Source organism: Sorex araneus, chromosome X, assembly GCF_027595985.1.
Source record: "Sorex araneus isolate mSorAra2 chromosome X, mSorAra2.pri, whole genome shotgun sequence".
In the NCBI taxonomy this organism is placed as follows: domain Eukaryota; kingdom Metazoa; phylum Chordata; class Mammalia; order Eulipotyphla; family Soricidae; genus Sorex; species Sorex araneus.
Window position 1 is genome coordinate 224,309,008 of NC_073313.1, and position 17,095 is coordinate 224,326,102.

At 43.5% G+C, this 17,095-nt stretch overlaps 1 protein-coding gene across 4 annotated transcripts in view; it reads left to right on the top strand.

Moving 5' to 3' along the window:
- Positions 1-17,095, top strand: part of MYO1B (myosin IB) — a 194,660-nt gene that overhangs the window by 52,447 nt on the left and 125,118 nt on the right. For all 4 annotated transcript variants that reach the window (XM_055122358.1, XM_055122357.1, XM_055122359.1 and 1 more), the window contains exon 3: positions 790-905. In XM_055122358.1, the coding sequence (XP_054978333.1) occupies positions 790-905 (116 nt within the window). The remainder of the gene's footprint in view (positions 1-789; positions 906-17,095) is intronic.

The following is a 17,095-nucleotide window of genomic DNA, read 5'->3' on the forward strand; positions in this document are numbered from 1 at the left end:
TATTTAAGATTTTGGCTGCTGGGAATAGTGCTGCAATGCTCCAATGAACATAGGAAGGCAAACATCTTTTCTCGAGATGCCCAAAAGTGGGATTGCTGGGTCATTTGGAAGCTTAGTTCTTAATTTGTTGAGAAGTGTCCATATTTTAAAAAATCTGTGATCATTTAAATTTGACATTGTGTACTTCAGAAAAAAGCATTTAAATGATAGTATTCCAGCACATTAGTTATAATACAAATTATGTTATTTGAATACACAGAGGGAAATTGTGGTTTTGATATGGAACTAGTTCACTCAGAGCTCCTCACAAAAATTGAGAGACTTGTGGAAGATCAGTAGAATCAACGTCAACTTCTTCAATGGATATGGGTGTGAGTAGGAAGGAAGGGAAAACCGGGGTTACTATTGGAGGCTTAAGATGAGAGACAGGAGCACTATTTCTGACCAGAGTCAGCGAGAACATAGACCATGCTCAAAAATTAATGTGGCTGGTAATGAAACTTTGGCAGAATCGCTAGACAGTTGGGAAACTTCCTTCAAGAGTCATTAATTAATCTAGAGCTTTATTTTGCAAGGTATTTTTGAGTGTATGAACTATGTTTCCAGGTTTAGCAAAAGTGAATAAACAATCTTGACCATTGGTCTTCCAAGCTGTGAAATGGTTTCGAAAAGTGAATGGTAAGGCATGAGAGCAGGTGTTCTGAAAAAGATAAACCCTCTTACACTGAGGTTTAAGATGCTAGAAGACATCTTTGTGCTAATGCATTTATTTCATTCTTTTGTTTGCAGACATACATTGGAAGTGTGGTTATATCTGTTAACCCATACCGGTCATTGCCAATTTATTCACCAGAAAGAGTGGAAGATTATAGGAATAGAAATTTTTATGAATTGAGCCCTCACATGTAAGTACAATGTTAAAAAAGCCTTAAGTTTCTCTTTCCCTCCAGAAATGTATTGTTGACAGATGTGTGCAGATGTAACCATGGAGTCTCATGAAAATGTTTGTGGTGGAGGGAATCATTTGAAAAAGTCAGATAAGGAAAAGTGGAGGTTGATTGTCATGGCTAATTTTAAACTATGCCACCCTCCCCCATCCTTTGGTGGGGTAGAAGATTTAAGTTCTGAAGTATTTGGGTTCAGTATGTAAATGACCTCTATTCAGCTAAAACTTGTTCAGCTAAAACTCAACTAGTGCCGAATATTTTTGCTAATAAAATGGGGATGTACATAGCTTATTACTATAAAGAGTCCAGTTTGTGTTGTCATAGTCTTGTTGGGTCTAAAAAAACCCCAGTTACTGGGATTCTTGGTGGTGGAATATGAGCACTGGTGAAGGGATGGGTATTCGAGCATTATATAACTGAGATTTAAACCTGAAAACTTTGTAACTTTGTAACTTTCCACAATAAAAAATTAAAAAAAAAATAAAAAAATAAAATAAAATCTCAGGGCTGAGTGTAATAGAGACATTACTGGTGCCCGCTCAGTAAATCGACAAACAATGGGATAAAAAAATAAATAAATAAATAAAAAACCCCAGTTATGTTTTATGTAATGGTATTTGAGAGGAAAGGAATACTGCCGTCTGTGTGCAATCTCTAAATGTTGCTCACTGATGTGATTATCAGGCCTTTGTTTCTCCTTGCTTGAGGTTGATCCACTTGTTGATTTCTTTGACAAAGGTCATTTGTTAGTGTAATTCCTGTAAAAAATAACCTATCAGTATTGAAGTTGAGAGATCCTGAATTCAAGTGAAAAAAGAAAACGTAGTGTTCCTGTTTTCAGCAGAAAAGACTCTCTCTTCCTCTATGATAGAAGATTGAGTGTATTTTTTTTTTTTTGCTTTTTGGGTCACACCCAGCAATGCACAGGGGTTACTCCTGGCTTTGCACTCAGGAATTACTCCTGACAGTATTCAGGGGACCATATGGGATGCTGGGAATCGAACCCGGGTCGGCCTTGTGTGCAAGGCAAATGTCCTAGCCGCTGTGCTATTGCTCCAGCCCCGAGTGTATTATTTTTGATAGAAAATAAAATCTAATAATTGAAGAAAATGGGCGCGCGCGCGCACACACACACACACACACATATAATCATTGTCCAGTGTGAATTTATCCTGATATTGCAGTGCACAGGGCCATTTGGGGCCATTTGGAACAAAATATTTTTGTGAAATGGTTATTAAAAACTGAACACATTTTTCCCCTAAAAATAGATTTTCCAGTTGCTCTTATGTCCTTTTGTTTGAACAAAACAAAAGATCTGAAATTTGTTAACAATTTATCTATGAGACTAGAGAGATAGGAAAGCAGATAAGGCATTTAAATGTTGCACACAACTAAATTGAGTTTGATCCCTGGCATCCCATATTGTTCCCCGCGCACCACCAGGAGTGATTCTAAAGTGCAGAGCCAGGAGTAAACCCTGAACATTGCCAAGTGTAGCCCCCAAACAAAAACAAAAGAGAAAAGGAATTTATCCATATAGTTAAGTGCCTGCGATGATACACGTTATCTCCTTCTTGAAACTTTATGCCTTGAAACAATGCATCATCAAAATTAAGATCCTTGGACCTGCCATATCAGAATCTCCCGGGGAGGGCTGTGAAAATAGTCTAGTTTCCTAGGCCTGACTTCTGACAAGCCAGGAATCAACATTTTCCACTAGCTCTCCAGGTGATCCTTAAGTACGAGGAAGTTTGAAAACATGTCTCAGATACGTATTTACGCAAGCATTTCAAAACTACTGACTGCAAGTTTTATAGTGATGATGATAGCGTTTATTGAGATATTACTCAATATTACTGTGTGCAGGTACTGTTCTAAATACCTCTTAATTTCTTTTTGACTTTTGGACCAGTGCTCATGGGCTATTCCTGCTTGGTACTCAGGCAGCCATGCATTGCGCTCTCTCTCTCTCTCTCTCTCTCTCTCTCTCTCTCTCTCTCTCTCTCTCTCCTCCCTCCTCCCCCATCCCCCTTTAAATTATGAGGAACCAAACCAATGGCCTAGCTCATGCAAATCATGAACTTTACCTCTGAGCCCCAACCTCGGTCCAATACTGTACACATTTTATAAATCATTTCATTCTTGAAAGAATCCCGTAAGAGTGAGGTGCTATTGCAAACGGGGGAAACTTCACAGAAAGGCAGTTTCTCCAGAGCCCCAGGACTGGAGCCAGGAGAGAACACTGCTCTCCCGTATTGCTCCACTACAAATGAGGTTCACCTTTTCTATCCATCTTTTGGGCTCTGGCAAGTGCTTCCCTCCCCCTGCCTCTAGTTTGCTCACCATGATAACTTTAGCCCTGCCTCAGTGTGCATTCTGTGACAGTCCTGCTTGCCATTCTTCCAGCTTAAATCTCTACTCTGGGGTGGTGGGGGGCAGGGGATGTTTATGCATAGAATGCTATCTAACTAAGAACATACAAATTCATGCACTGGCGTATTCATATTTATCCCTGCCCTTGAAAGGGTCTGTGTAAGATGCTGTTAGCATGCCACTACGGCCCAGGTACCCCACCCCTAAGGAAAGGCACCAGCCCTTGTAGCACTGTAGCACTGTCGTCTCGTTGTGTTGTTCATTGATTTGCTCGAGTGGGCACCAGTAATGTCTCCATTGTGAGACTTGCTGTTACGTTTTTTGGCATATCAAATATGCCACGGGTAGATTGCCAGGTTCTGCCGTGAGGGCAGGATACTCTCAGTAGCTTGTCAGGCTCTCCAAGAGGGACGGAGAAATAGAAACTGGGTCTGCCATGTGCAAGGCAAATGCCCTACCTGCTGTGCTATCGCTCCAGCCCACCAGCCCTAGTAAGGAAATGAAATAAATAATAAATTCCTAATGTGATTAGAATAAAGACAGCACCTTTTTTTTTTCACCATTGTCTGTAAGAGACAGTGTATGGCATTTAAGGCACAGATTTCCCTGATAAATATGGAATTGCCAGGTGCAGGCCAGCCCCAGCCCCCACCCCATCTAACTGTGACCTGTCAATTCTCATACACCTCAGTCCGTCTCACCGTGGCATCTTTGCATCATCGGTATCTTCTGCCTACATTGCCTTTTTTCCAGTCCCCCTGAGCAGCTCCTGTTTTACCCTTTGCTCTCAGACTGAATTACACATAGTACATGTTCCCTTGTTCCCCAGGGAACCCGCCCAAACACTCTCCCTGCTGAGCTCCTGTCCATAGCCATAATTGCATGCTTCCCAGAGGGAATCTTTCATCCATATCAGCTGTTACTGATCTGTTTTTTTAAAAATCCCTATTTTAGCATTATGATATAATTAATTGAGAGTGTTTTCTTAATTTCAGATGGACTACCTGATGGGCTGGAGAGATAGTATAGCGGGCAAGGCACTTGCCTTGCATACACCTGGTCTGGGTTAAATCCCTGACACCTCATAAAAATCCCCTGAGCCGGCTAGGAATGACTCCTGAAGTAATCCTAATAACCACTGGGTGTGGCCATAAAACAAAAGAAATCAGGTGGATCTCTATTTGTATGTATTATGACGTGATCACCAGAATACATTGAATTAACACCTGTGATTACAGATAGCGGCTGTGTGTGTGTGTGTGTGTGTGTGTGTGTGTGTGTGTGTGTGTGTGTGTGTTGAGGTCTTTTCTTTTACTGAAAGTAATTGTAGCCACACCTGACAGTGCCCACAGGCCAGTGCAGTGTGCAGGTTAGTGCTGTGGGGCCCTCCCGGCCTATGAGGCTACTGTATGCTGAAATCTCTCATGGCAACTTCCAGATACAGTTGTTTCTCCAACAAGACATGGGCCGAGAATGTGTTCTGTTCTGTCCTCATGGATTCAATGGAAAACATCCCTCAGCTTAGAAATAAAATGCACAGTGGGTAGGGTGTTTGCCTTGTACAAGGACAACCCAGGTTTAATTCCTGCGTCCCTCTTAGAGAGCCCGGCAAGCTACCGAGAGTATCCCGCCCACCTAGCAGAGCCTGGCAAGCTAGCTGTGGCATATTTGATATGCCAAACACAGTAACAAGTCTCACAATGGAGACGTTACTGGTGCCCGCTCAAGCAAATCTATGAACAATGGGACGACAGTGCTCCAGTTCAGTGTGAAAATAATGATTAGCTCGCAAGATTTATGCATGTGAGAACTGTTTAGGAGATATCTAGGTAATATAATTATCTGGTTTGTTAAGTGCTTAGCAAGATCTTGGTCACAGTCCTTTAGTAAAGCAGCTTCTGTTCTCTGTGTTAATGTTGATAGTTGTAATGAGAAACATGAGCCGTTGTTCCAGCATTCTCACTCTTTCTCTTCCTAGTGGGACTTTCCCACTGTAGTTCACGTTCCTGCTTTAATCTAATGAATCTTGAACAGTAATGGAAACAGAGTGAACGCTAGCTCAATTTCATTTTCTCTTTCTTTTTTTTTTTTCCTTTTTGGGTCACACTGGGGTTACTCCTGGCTCTGCACTCAGGAATTACCCCTGGCGGTGCTGGGGACTATATGGGATGCTGGGAATAGAGCCCAAGGCAAATGCCCTACCTGCTGTGCTATTGCTCCAGCCCCAGCTAGCTCAATTTCTGATGCAAATCAGCCAAGTGTTACAAAGGTGGGATAAGATCCCACATCATTTTGTGATATGGTTGGATAAGATAGCTTAGTTTGGGGGTTGGAGCAGTAGGATGCTGTACTGTTTGCAGATGGTTGACAGGGGTTCAATCCTAGGCAACCTGTATGGTCTCCTGAGTGTTGACATGAGTGATCTCTAAGTACAGAGCCAGGAATAACTCTGAACCCCAACAGATGTGACCCCCCCAAAAAACAAAAGAAAACAAAATCTTAAGACTTTTTGCTGCATGCTAGCAGAACTATTTCAAGAATTTGGTTTTTAATTTGAATAAAAAAGAACTTGAGCAGCTTCTCAGCCCACGTAATTTGAAAATTTTCCAATGAGTTTACCTCAGAGTAAGTACATTTGGTATTTCATTGGCCCTACTGCTCGTGGTTAGTCTGGAAAAACATCCAGATCTTTCCCTTGGAGCTCACGTGACTTTGGAGGTATCTGGAAATTTTCTTTCCTTACATGTTAGATGACTGAAAAATATTCACATTCCGTCTTCAGTACATGACTTTCGGATAAGGACAGTGCATAAAAGAGTGAACTGAAAACAGACCATGGCTCTTAACTCTGCTCCTTTGCAGAACAAGTTTTTTTTGTTGTCTGTGGCGGATCTTTGACTCCCAGATGTGCTGGCTGCACTACTCAGCTTGGCTTCTCTCCTGCTCCTGGCTCCTCTGACCTCTCACCCCTGTGTGTGTCAGGAGCCTTGACCTTGATGTCATTGGGCGTCCTCCACAGAGAGATGAGGGCAGCACAGAAGACATACACTGTTTGACTTTCTGATTGTGAGGAGTGTCTTTCCAGTGGAAGTTCTAAATTCTTTCAAGAGAGGACTCTTAGGTGTGATAGGAAGGGTCTGTACAAGAGAGCTCTGTTGGAGAGCTCTGTACCGAGTTCATGGGTAACTTGTCTGGCCAGCATTTGCTAATAATGGATTGTGACAGGGAGAGATGAGGATCAAATGCTATCTCCCGCCACTCAGAATAGCACCAAGACCATGCACCTTTGAACCTCATAGTTACTGAATACAGGACTTTTAAAAGTTTTAGGTTTTGGCACCACACCTGGGGCCTGTGCCCAGATCATGCCTCAGAGGGTCTCTCCCTGTGGTGCTCAGGGGGCCCCATGCAACCAGGACCTCCAGCATGGAAGCATGCGCTCCCCTTGGAGCGCTCTCTCTCTCTCTCTCTCTCTCTCTCTCTCTCTCTCTCTCTCTCTCTCTCTCTCTCTCTCTCTCTCCTTCTGACCTTGCAGTGCTAGGTACTGTCAGTAGGTGACCATCAGAAGGATCTTCCTAATTTCAGATTGCGTTACTTTCCTTCTCTGAAACCTTCACGTCTTCCTCTTACTAGGATTTGAGTGAACTCCAGGTTCTTTCGTCTAATGATTAAGACCTTCCAGAGTTTTCCTTCTCTCCAACTTTAAACACCACGTGTTTCTTCCTGGAACCATCTATTTTTGATACCTGTCTTTTCCTTCCTAACTATTGCACCCCGTCTCCTGTTTCCACTGTTTAAATCCTGCCTTTGTCCTCTGGCAGTGTTTTCATTCTCAGGATAATCTAAGGGGGCCACAGTGAAAACTGTGTAAGTGTGGGGCCAGGACATGAGACTGGGGGCCACCTGGGAGAATGGGGGTGGGCTACATGAAGGAAACAAGCTCACAAAGGAGGAGCAGGGTCAGGGAAAAACAAAACATTGAGAGATACTGCCCTAAGGGCTCACAAAGGGACATTTCCCACTTCTCTTTTATGGCCCAGTCATGTGACTTTGAAGGTGCCCATGGCTTCCTGGGGCCCACTGTTGTGGACTGACAGTGCCATGTGTTCGGTGTTTGGGCCTGGCAATGCACTATGGTTCAGGCCCAGCTACGCTGGGGTGTGGGGGCCTCTAGGGCTACACTAGGTGGTTCCCAGCAGGCCATGTAGTGCTGAACATGGAACTCTGAGCCCACACATGGGAAGCATGACCACCTGACTCCTGTGGCCATTCCCTGGCCTGGCCCTTCGGTGCTGTTCTGACACTCACCAGTTCTTCCTGCACTGCAATGTGTTTTGGTGTCGTTGTTTTTAAACAAATAGAAGCTTCTGTTATTTTTGTGACTCTCAGTGCTTTTTCTCTTAGGCGATTGTTCATCAGAACTCATTAAGTAGAGAACAAAAGAGATCGAAAGTAATTTCTCATTGCATTTTACTTTATGTTGCCTCTGACAATCTAGTGAAATCACACTGTTCTTGGTGGAGTATTTGCAGAGTTTATTTGCAGTTTCACATCATTTTCATGAAAATAAGCAAGAAGATTTGATTATGCTTATTAATCCCTAATGTGTGTATTTGTGATGTAGATGACTTACCAGGTGATGATATGATAGGCATAGTGAAAGGACCTTGTCACTGGGATGTAGGGTGTATGGTGGCACCATTACAGTTCTGGTGGTCTCATCTCAGTGGGGAGATGATAGGTGTCCTCTACTATTAGGATAGCCGATGATAGTCACATTGTATCAAGTGTTACAAGCATTATTTACAGAAAACCACTCCCCCCCCCCACACAAACACTTTTTTTGTTATTTGGGCCACACCTGGTAATGCTCAGGGCTTACTCCTGTCTCTGTGCTCAGGATAACTCTTGACAGTGCTCTGGGGGACCATATGTGGTGCTGGGGATCCAGCTGGGGTCAGTCAGCCATGTGCAAAGCAAACACCTTACCCCTGTACTCTCCCTCCAGCCCCTCTTTTCCATATTTTTAAAAATTGAATCACAGTTACAAAGTTGTTCATCATTGGGTTTCACTCATACAATGTTCCAACACCCGTCCTGTATTTTTTTTCTAAGAATAAGACCACGTAATAAACTTATGAACTAGAGAAAAATGACTTAAGCCCTTGAAAATTTTCTGATTACTCTCAAAATAGGAGAGCAATTATGGCAGCATTCGAATACTGCTTGTGGCTGTTGCCCAGACATTAGCCATTGTGTCCAGGAAACCTTTGGCCTCTTATTCTGCGCCCAACTGATTTTGAGCCGCTCATGCTTTGAACCCCATGAATGACCTGTGTGTTTTGAGTTCTTCTTAATCCTCCTATCATTTTACTCCATTCAAAGGGAACCAGATAGTGTTTTCGGCGAACAGTTCTGACACTCTCAAGCTGTACAAATGCTGTGGTTGGGTGTCTAGAGCTTAGGAGAAGGGGATCAGGACAGAATACTTAAAGCCTAGTCACTTTCCTTTTACATGATTAGTCTGAGTAAAGTAAGATTTATTTGGGGAACTCCTATGACAACGGGATCTTGAGTTCTCTTGGAAGCTGCTTGACTGTGTAAATGTGTTCCCTCAGGGAAGAGGGGCAGAGAGAGTTGTGATGTTGAGCTGCTTGAGGCTTTTGTACTGTTCCTCTCATTTCATTTTTGGAATAGTTGAGCTGTGAATTGGTCCAGTATCTCCCCAAGAAACGGTTGCAGAAAGGGTTTACATTTTCTCATTTAGCATTCTTTCTCCTTAGTGCTTTAGAAAAGTTACTCATTTACTGAGCAAATATTTATCAAGTGCTTACCCTGTACCAGGCTCTCCTTTAGACACTGGGATTCAGCAGGGAACAAAGCAGATAAAATTCCTGTCATCATTATCATCAGGGAGGTCAATCTTCAAACTCAAGTCTACAGAATCTGGGATTATCCAGAGCATCAGCTAAGGAGGGAGAGGAGTCTACTCTCATGAAAACAGAACTGAACTCTTAGGAAAGTCTTGCTTTGCCTAGCAGCTTAAGTCCCTGCACTGAGGGTTACGGGCTGGAGGGCTTTGTAGCTGCTTCCTAGACCAAGTGCCATGGGAATGGAGCGCCCTTCCTCTCAGTTTGGAATCCTTCTGCATATGTTGGAAATAGTTAAAATTTTGTGCTTCCAACTCTTTGGCCTTTGATTGCTAAGGTGAGATTGCCAAGCGGAGGCAGAGAGCAGTGGGGAGGGGTTGGGCACAGAGACAGTGGTAGAGGGCCTGGGATGCTTTGGCGGTGGTGAAGGTACCAGAGCATTGTTCTGCAACACCAAGCAAGTTAACACTCTTGTAGGCCATGTTACCTGAATGACTGTATAGATAGACCCATAGCAATTCCACTCCACATGCCTGTCATGAATCAAACTATAGAATGGGCTGGACACTGTGTTTCCTTCGTTTGGGCAGGTATTTGTTTGACTTTCGATGCTTGTGGGGCACAATAGTGGTGTGCAACCACCTGCTGGTCCTATTTGCCTAAATAGGAGTGGGTGTTGAAGGTTGACAGCCACTCGTCTGCTGCTTTGGTTATGACCGCTGGTTATAACTGGCCACACGTGTGAAAATGTCGAAGCACGCTCAGCTGGAATGCTTGAGGAGGCTGGCTTCCATTAGCAGGCGGTCAGTGTGATGTATGGGAGGCCGAGGGCCAGCCGGACTCCCCAAGTCTGTGACTTCTGGGCCAAGAATATATCCCACTGCCTGTACTGTCTTTGAATCTCAAATGTTTGTCCCTTTGTTGCCTTATTGGGACTCCTCTCAAGCGTTTCCTCTACTACCCACCCCCCTTTAGAATTTTATCTTGATAAGCAGAAAACTCAGCTAACTTTTCTTTGCATATGAGACATTTTCAGATAGATTTCTGCCACCCTAATGTTTCACCATAAAAGTCACTGGAATGTGAGGGTACATTTCTAATGAAGTGTGTTTGGTATGCTGAAGCCTCAGGTTCCTAATCTTTAGATCCCTGGTTAGAATGTGTGTGGCTTTTTGCAAAACAAACCTCTTGTAAGAAAGTTTGTTTGGCAAAGGTTGTCGACTGAGCCGAACACGTGTTCATACCAGTGCATATAAGCATTTCAGTGATATTGTCTTAAGAGGAAAAGTTTGTTTTCTCAAGTCAATAGGTTGTCTTTGGCCAGAATGTTCCCAGTCCTTGCTGTGCTCTAAGAAGTTCTGTCACATTCTGGAAAAAATCCATGTCATCCAAAGGGGTAGTACTGAAGTATCAGCCCTGGAGGGATTAGTCTAATGCCTTTATCACCGATGAAGGAAGGACACATATTTTATTGGGGTGGGGAGGGAGTGTCAGGGGTACTCATTTATTGTTGAAATAAAAATAATGGCCATAGTCTGTTGTCAGTGCCTCTGTGACTGGCGACCCAGTAAGCAGGGTGAAGGAGCTTTTGGTGTGTTTTGTCGAAATAGGAATAAATACAGGGCCTGGTCTCATCTGGGCCAATCAGCAAGGCCAGGGTTAATAGAGAGCTCAGGAACCTCAGTGAGGGCTTTGGGCTTGCTTGAGAACTGACTGTGGGACTGGGAGTGTCCAGGGGCAGAATGGCACATAAAAGGGTCTCAACACTGGTAGACCACGCCTGAAAGGGGACTTCCTGTGCCCCCACTGAATGTGATACACTGCTGCCCACTCCAGCCCATGACTGAACACGAATCCCCAAGTGGAAGGGATTGTTTGTTCATTAACCTGTATAATCAGTGTCACTAAATTCCCGAAGTGTGTGAGGGGTGCTGGAGATGAAAAGGGTGGGTTTATCCTTTGGATTCCCGGGCTGAAGTGGGTGTCTGATCCGTAGACACATAGCTACTGAAGTGGAATGGTGGGAGCTGGGGAATAGAGAGGGGTGTGTGTTCTGCTCACTCTGTGACTCAGCGTTTTCCTTGCTGTTGCATGAATATGGTGACAGTGAGTGGTGCCCTTTTGTTCTCGAGAAGTGTCTGAATGTGGGTGCTGAGATGGGGTGGTGAGGAAGGGGCTCAGTTACACCGAGGGCACTGATGGATACAATGGTGGACATCTTTCGGGGCACTTATTTCACTCGTGATCTCTTTTTTCTCAAGAAATGGACACAGATGAGCACTACCAAAAATACCTCAGCTTCCTTATGTGGGCAGTTTTGAATGAACTTTTTGGTCATTGAACATTCCAAAGCTTTTCATTGCCGCCTAAGTTTCCACAGGCCCCACATTCAGTGACACAACCCCAGGCAGGCCCATGAGGACCTGGAAAGGGAAGGGAAGAGTAGGCCCAGGAAATACCTTCCCATTAGGGGAATGCTGTTGATCAGTCACTCTGCTTTTGCCATCCGAGTGTCTGCTTTGTGCCAGAGACAGACTCGGGTCCTGGGCAGAATTCTCAGCCTGGTACGAATTAACCTTCCAGCAGAGAGAGATAATAAAAGAAAAAAAGGAAGAGCAATGATGTTTTAGAGGGTGACAAGTGCCTTGAAGGATGGGCTGAGAGTGGGCATATTATCCTGTTTAAAATTCTGTGGCCACACCTGCCACACTAGAAATGTGGCATTTCATACTATTGTGGAGGATTAAGGGGGCAAGCCGTGTCATGTGTTCTAGGCCGGAGAACCACATGGACAGAAGGGGAGACAGGGTTGTAACTGCATGGCTTGCCCATGCCCCGAGTTCACGTGAGTCCCCAAGGTTGACCCGTACGATACATGCCGTGAAGGGGGAGGAAAGGAGTGAATGAAGAGCAGACTCAGGTCAGGAAGGGCTGGGGTGCAAGATTTGCACTTTTAAACAGACTGGAGGGGAGATAAGTTTGGCCTTGGAATTTGAACTCTATTGGGAGCATTCAAAGAGGGTAAAGTTCAGGGGTCTGGTATGTTTTTGCAATAGTTTTGGCTTAAAGAGAGAAGGCTAATAGACTCATTTGGAAATGGGGGGGTTGTTTCAGAGGCAATCCCATAGACCCCTGTGAAAGTGACTGGAATTGGTGAAGACTGGGGAGGAAGAGGGAGACTTAAGGCCAGTCACAGCCCCCAGCCAGCATGGGGAACCGGAGGCTTGGAAAGTTGACACAGCTTAGAGACTGTCATGCTAGTGGATGCTGAGAAGAGGTTGGTCCCACACTTTTGGCACAAGTGTGGTACAGAGAGGCTTTCTTCCCCGTACCTCTAATTCTGAGTGTGGGGAAAGTGCAGCTTGTCTGAATTTAGGGAAGAGGATGTGTTTAGACTTAGATTCTCAGTGCCCGATCCTTCCCACTTGTTCCCAGCTATTCAGTATTGATTTATTTGTCTCAGAATGACTTTGTCAAGTTGGATTTCTCTTTGTTATGCATCTCATATGTAGCTGTTATATTTTCAAAGTAATTATGAATTTTCATTTAGTTGTTCATGTCTTTCTCTTAACTCATTGGTTCGATGTTACTTTGTTGTGGAGTTCTTAAGGCACTGGAGCTTTCAGAAGCAGAGACCCGCTTTGCTCTGGGTTAACTTCGCAACCCCGAATTTGCATTTCAGGTTGTAGGGTAGAGAGGTATGTCTTCTGTGCCATGTCTCTAGTTTTGTTTTTTTACTCCTTAAACCTGGGCTTGAAATTTCCATACTGAGACATTCTCTTCTGTTGTCGGTTCCAGTGGTCTTCATCTCTTTTTTTTTTTTTGCTTTATATCCTAAGGCCTGAGAGAAGTTTGTGTTTTCTGAACACCGTGTGTGTGTGTATGTGTGTGTGTGTGTGTGTGTGTGTGTGTGTGTGTGTGTGTGTGTGTTTCCCCAGCACTGGTCAGGTGTCTGACACCAACTAAGTGTCAAACCATTCAGTTCATTTCTGACACTAGTCTACCAGAACGTGTAGACCTCACACAGGTCAAGGTCTCAGTTCTACATGAGGGCCACCCCTTTAGATGCCCCCTGCAGATAAAGCGACCTGACTTCTTCCATTTCTGCCAGCTGATTCTCCATTGGGATTTCACAGCCACGCTTCACTCAACTCCTCTCCTGTTCTTCAGAACATAGCTCTGTGATTCTTTCCAAGCCCTCTGTGTTAGGAACCTCTGCTTCCATCCCATCAAACTTACATTCTAAATATTTCTCATGATAAATATCTCATGGACTCAGTCCTTGAAGACTTGAATGGAGTTGAATCCATTTAACTCTAGAAAAAGTTGCATATATATGCATGTATATACACACACATACACACATATACATATATATATGCTTTCTCCAATTTAATCTCATTTTATTTTTGAACACTACTTTTATCCTTGCACCCCACTAAAGCTGTTATTTTTCACATCATCTATGATCTTCATCTGTGACCTTCCATGTTGTCAAATTTGAGGTCAATTTTGAATCCTCTTTTCCTTTAATTCCCAGTAACATTGGAAAAATGTGGCCCATTCCTTCCTGTTACCCCTTTAGATATGTTACTTTTTGGTCTCTACACTTTCCTGTTTTGTTCACAGCTTCTGACTGCTCTTCTTCCTCTCTGCTTTAAATGTTGGATCCTGCCCGGGTTTGGTTTTTGGCCTTTTCTTTTCTCCTTCGTAGACATGACTTAGATGAGTCTCTGGGTTTTATTTTATTTTTTAATTTTTTTATTTTTTGGGTCACACCTGGCGATGCACAGGCGTCACTCCTGGCTCTGCACTCAGGAATTACCCCTGGCGGTTCTCAGAGGACCATATGGGATGCTGGGAATTGAACCCATGTCAGCCGTGTGCAAGGCAAACGCCCTACCCACTGTGCTATTGCTCCAGCCCCTCTGTGGGTTTTAAATACCCTCTGTATATTCTGATGCGCTCAGATTTTGGTCTTCATCTGAACCCCTCCTTGAGTTCCAAGCATTCCAGCATTTCACCCTTTCCGTTTCTCCTCATCTGTCCCAGGAGACATCTGGAACTTTCTATGTTTCAAGCCAGAATTTGGATGGCCTCACTTCCTCTCCTTCTCTTTCCTTTTAGTTGGTGTCAGCAGCATCTTTTGATGCTTATGCCACAAATGTTAAAATGTTGCATCCCATCAAACATACATGCTAAATGGTTCTCGTGGAATCATTTTCCTGGTTTCTCATGAAAACGTTTCTCCCAGTCCCACCATCAGTTCAGCATTATGTCTCATTGAGTCTGCTGTTAGTTGGCCCAGTTTTACCAACTCCCTTGTCTCCATGATTATCCAGTCATCATCCCCCTTTGCTTGGGTTGCAGTCACGTATTGCTAACAATGAGACATATTCTGAGAGATACGTTGTTATTGACTTTGCTTTGTGTGAATATTGGAGAGTGTACCAACACAATGAAAGATGGCTCACTAGACCCCCTAGTGAGCACATCACATCTCTCTCATAAACCAAAGCATTGTGATGTGTCCCATGATTGCATTGTGTAGCTGCCTGCTTTGGCTCTGTTTCCTTGTACACCTCACTCCCAGCACTTGTTTCTCCACAAATATGATACCTGTTGGCTAGAGATATTTATCCTCAGGATGCTTATCAGATTGTTTTCCTTTGCCCCTCAAAAACCTATAGTCACTCCCATGAGGCCTGCAGCTCTTCCTTTCTTATAAGCGCTGCCATTACACACTTGATCTACACTGGCTAATATTCCTCAGATATAGCATATGTACACTGTATCATTCTCCTGTGTGGGGTTGGATTGCCCTCTCAATTTCGAGAGACATTTTCTCTAATTGCATGATGTGAAATAGCAATCCTCATCCTAATTCATCATTACCCCAGAGACTAATTTCTTCATACTTTATCAATAGTTCACATATTACTAGTTCATTTGCATAGTTCTTAGTTGTTCATCTTCTCTAGTAGGATATCATCTCCATGAGAGTGGAGCTTTAATTTATTTCACATATTCGTGCGTCCTTAGTAATTAGCAAATGCCTGACTTGTAAGAACTGTTTAATAAACTCAGTATTTGTTGATGGGTGAATGGAGGAATGAATTTGGGGAGTCCACTATTTATTAGAAAAGTTTCATAGAAAACAAACACGATATTTGTTTAGGAAAGTTAGGAAGAGAGAGGAAGAGCTGTATAAGGAGGTCATTATAATGACAATCACTGGCAATTACTAGGAATAAGTCGAAAGCACAGAGAGATTCAGGGATTCTAGAAGTATCATCTGTGTTGAGTTTTGAAGAAGTTCTGGAAAGAGGTGGCTATAGTCGTACAATCACTGTAGTAGGGAAGATGAAGCAGACCAGTCCTGGCTAACGCACGGTGAGCCAGGGTTATAGGGAAGAGAAAAGGTCTATGTACTGAAATGAGTTGCCTATAAGACTTTATTTTTTTCTCTTCCCCACCCCCAGTTTTCATGTTATTAAAGAACCATGATTACATCATTATTCATTATTGGATTTTTGACATACAATGGTTCATCACCAATCCCGCCACCAGTGTCTACTTCCCATTACCAGTGTCCCCAGGTGCCCTCTCCAACCCCCCACGCCCAAGCCCCCGCCTCCCATCTAGACAGGCATCCTTTGAATTTGCTTAGTAAAAGTTAGGTCTCGTGATTTCAGGAACTTTATTTTTAAGACAAAATATTTGAACCATTGAGAGGATTTACGCTTTCTGAATTAATCCATTAAGCTGTGTGTCCGGAAAACTTGCCATTCTGTATTTTCAGTCACCACCTAGAAAAAATAACTTCAGTTATTAAATACACTGAAATGTATATGTAAATGCACTGTTTTAATAAACGAGTGTAAATGACTGAATGCTGAAATGACCTTTATGTGTGTAGACAGATGTTAAACTGTTATGTTTAATGACAGATCCTTTAATTATAATTGGTCATGAATAATAATATTAAGGATGAGGTACATGTGATGAAAAAGCATATAGTTTTTCAACTATTACTGATGTCCATAAATAATGTACTCTCCTTTGGATAGGAAGTAATCCTTTTGGGATGTCAGTCGTCAGTGTCTGAATACATGAGTTGTCAGGGGGAAGAATGAGAAGAACATATTCACATTAATTTGGGACCATTCTAAACCTTAACAGGTAGCCTTGCTTAATTCCATAAAAATGTTAGCAATGGAGAAATATATTAGAGCATATACACTAGTTATGCTGGGGCAGATTCAAGAGGAACTGCAGTCTCAGACAAAGATAGAGCATGTGCCTTGGGGCTGGCAAGGATTAGAGGCTGATTGACCCAGCAAGATCTCAAGTAGACGTTATTTTTCAGAAGTTCACCTGGTGCTTTCTCTCTGTGTGGGTAGAACTTGCTTATTAGCTGTCAGGTGCACACCAGGAAGGAGTGTCTTTTTTTGTCTGCTTGGTGTCAACAGTCTTGCTATTTTTTTTTGTAGTGGGGGCTGGGGAGGCTTGGGAGAATGTTATGTGGTGCAGGGCATTGAACCCAGGTCAGTTGCTTGCAAGGCAAACTCCTTAAGCCCTGTACTATTGCTCAGGCCCCAATCTTGATATTTTCTTTCTCCTACACCTCCTTCGGGGTATTTGCTGGGATGAGGAGTGGCTGAAGTTCTTCTCTGTGGTTGGCTGTCAAGGTCTTTTACTGTGGAGGGTGAGTTGCTCAATGGGCTTTGCCAGCATCTTGACCAGCATGAGAGAAAGGTTATCAAGATGGCTCCAGTCAGCAACTCTGACCCTTCATTCCCTGCACATTCCTTTTTGGGAGAGAGGAGGAACAGGCAGCACATCAGGAGATACCCAGGGCTTACTCCTGGCTCTCTGCTCAAGGGTCACTCATGGTAAGGA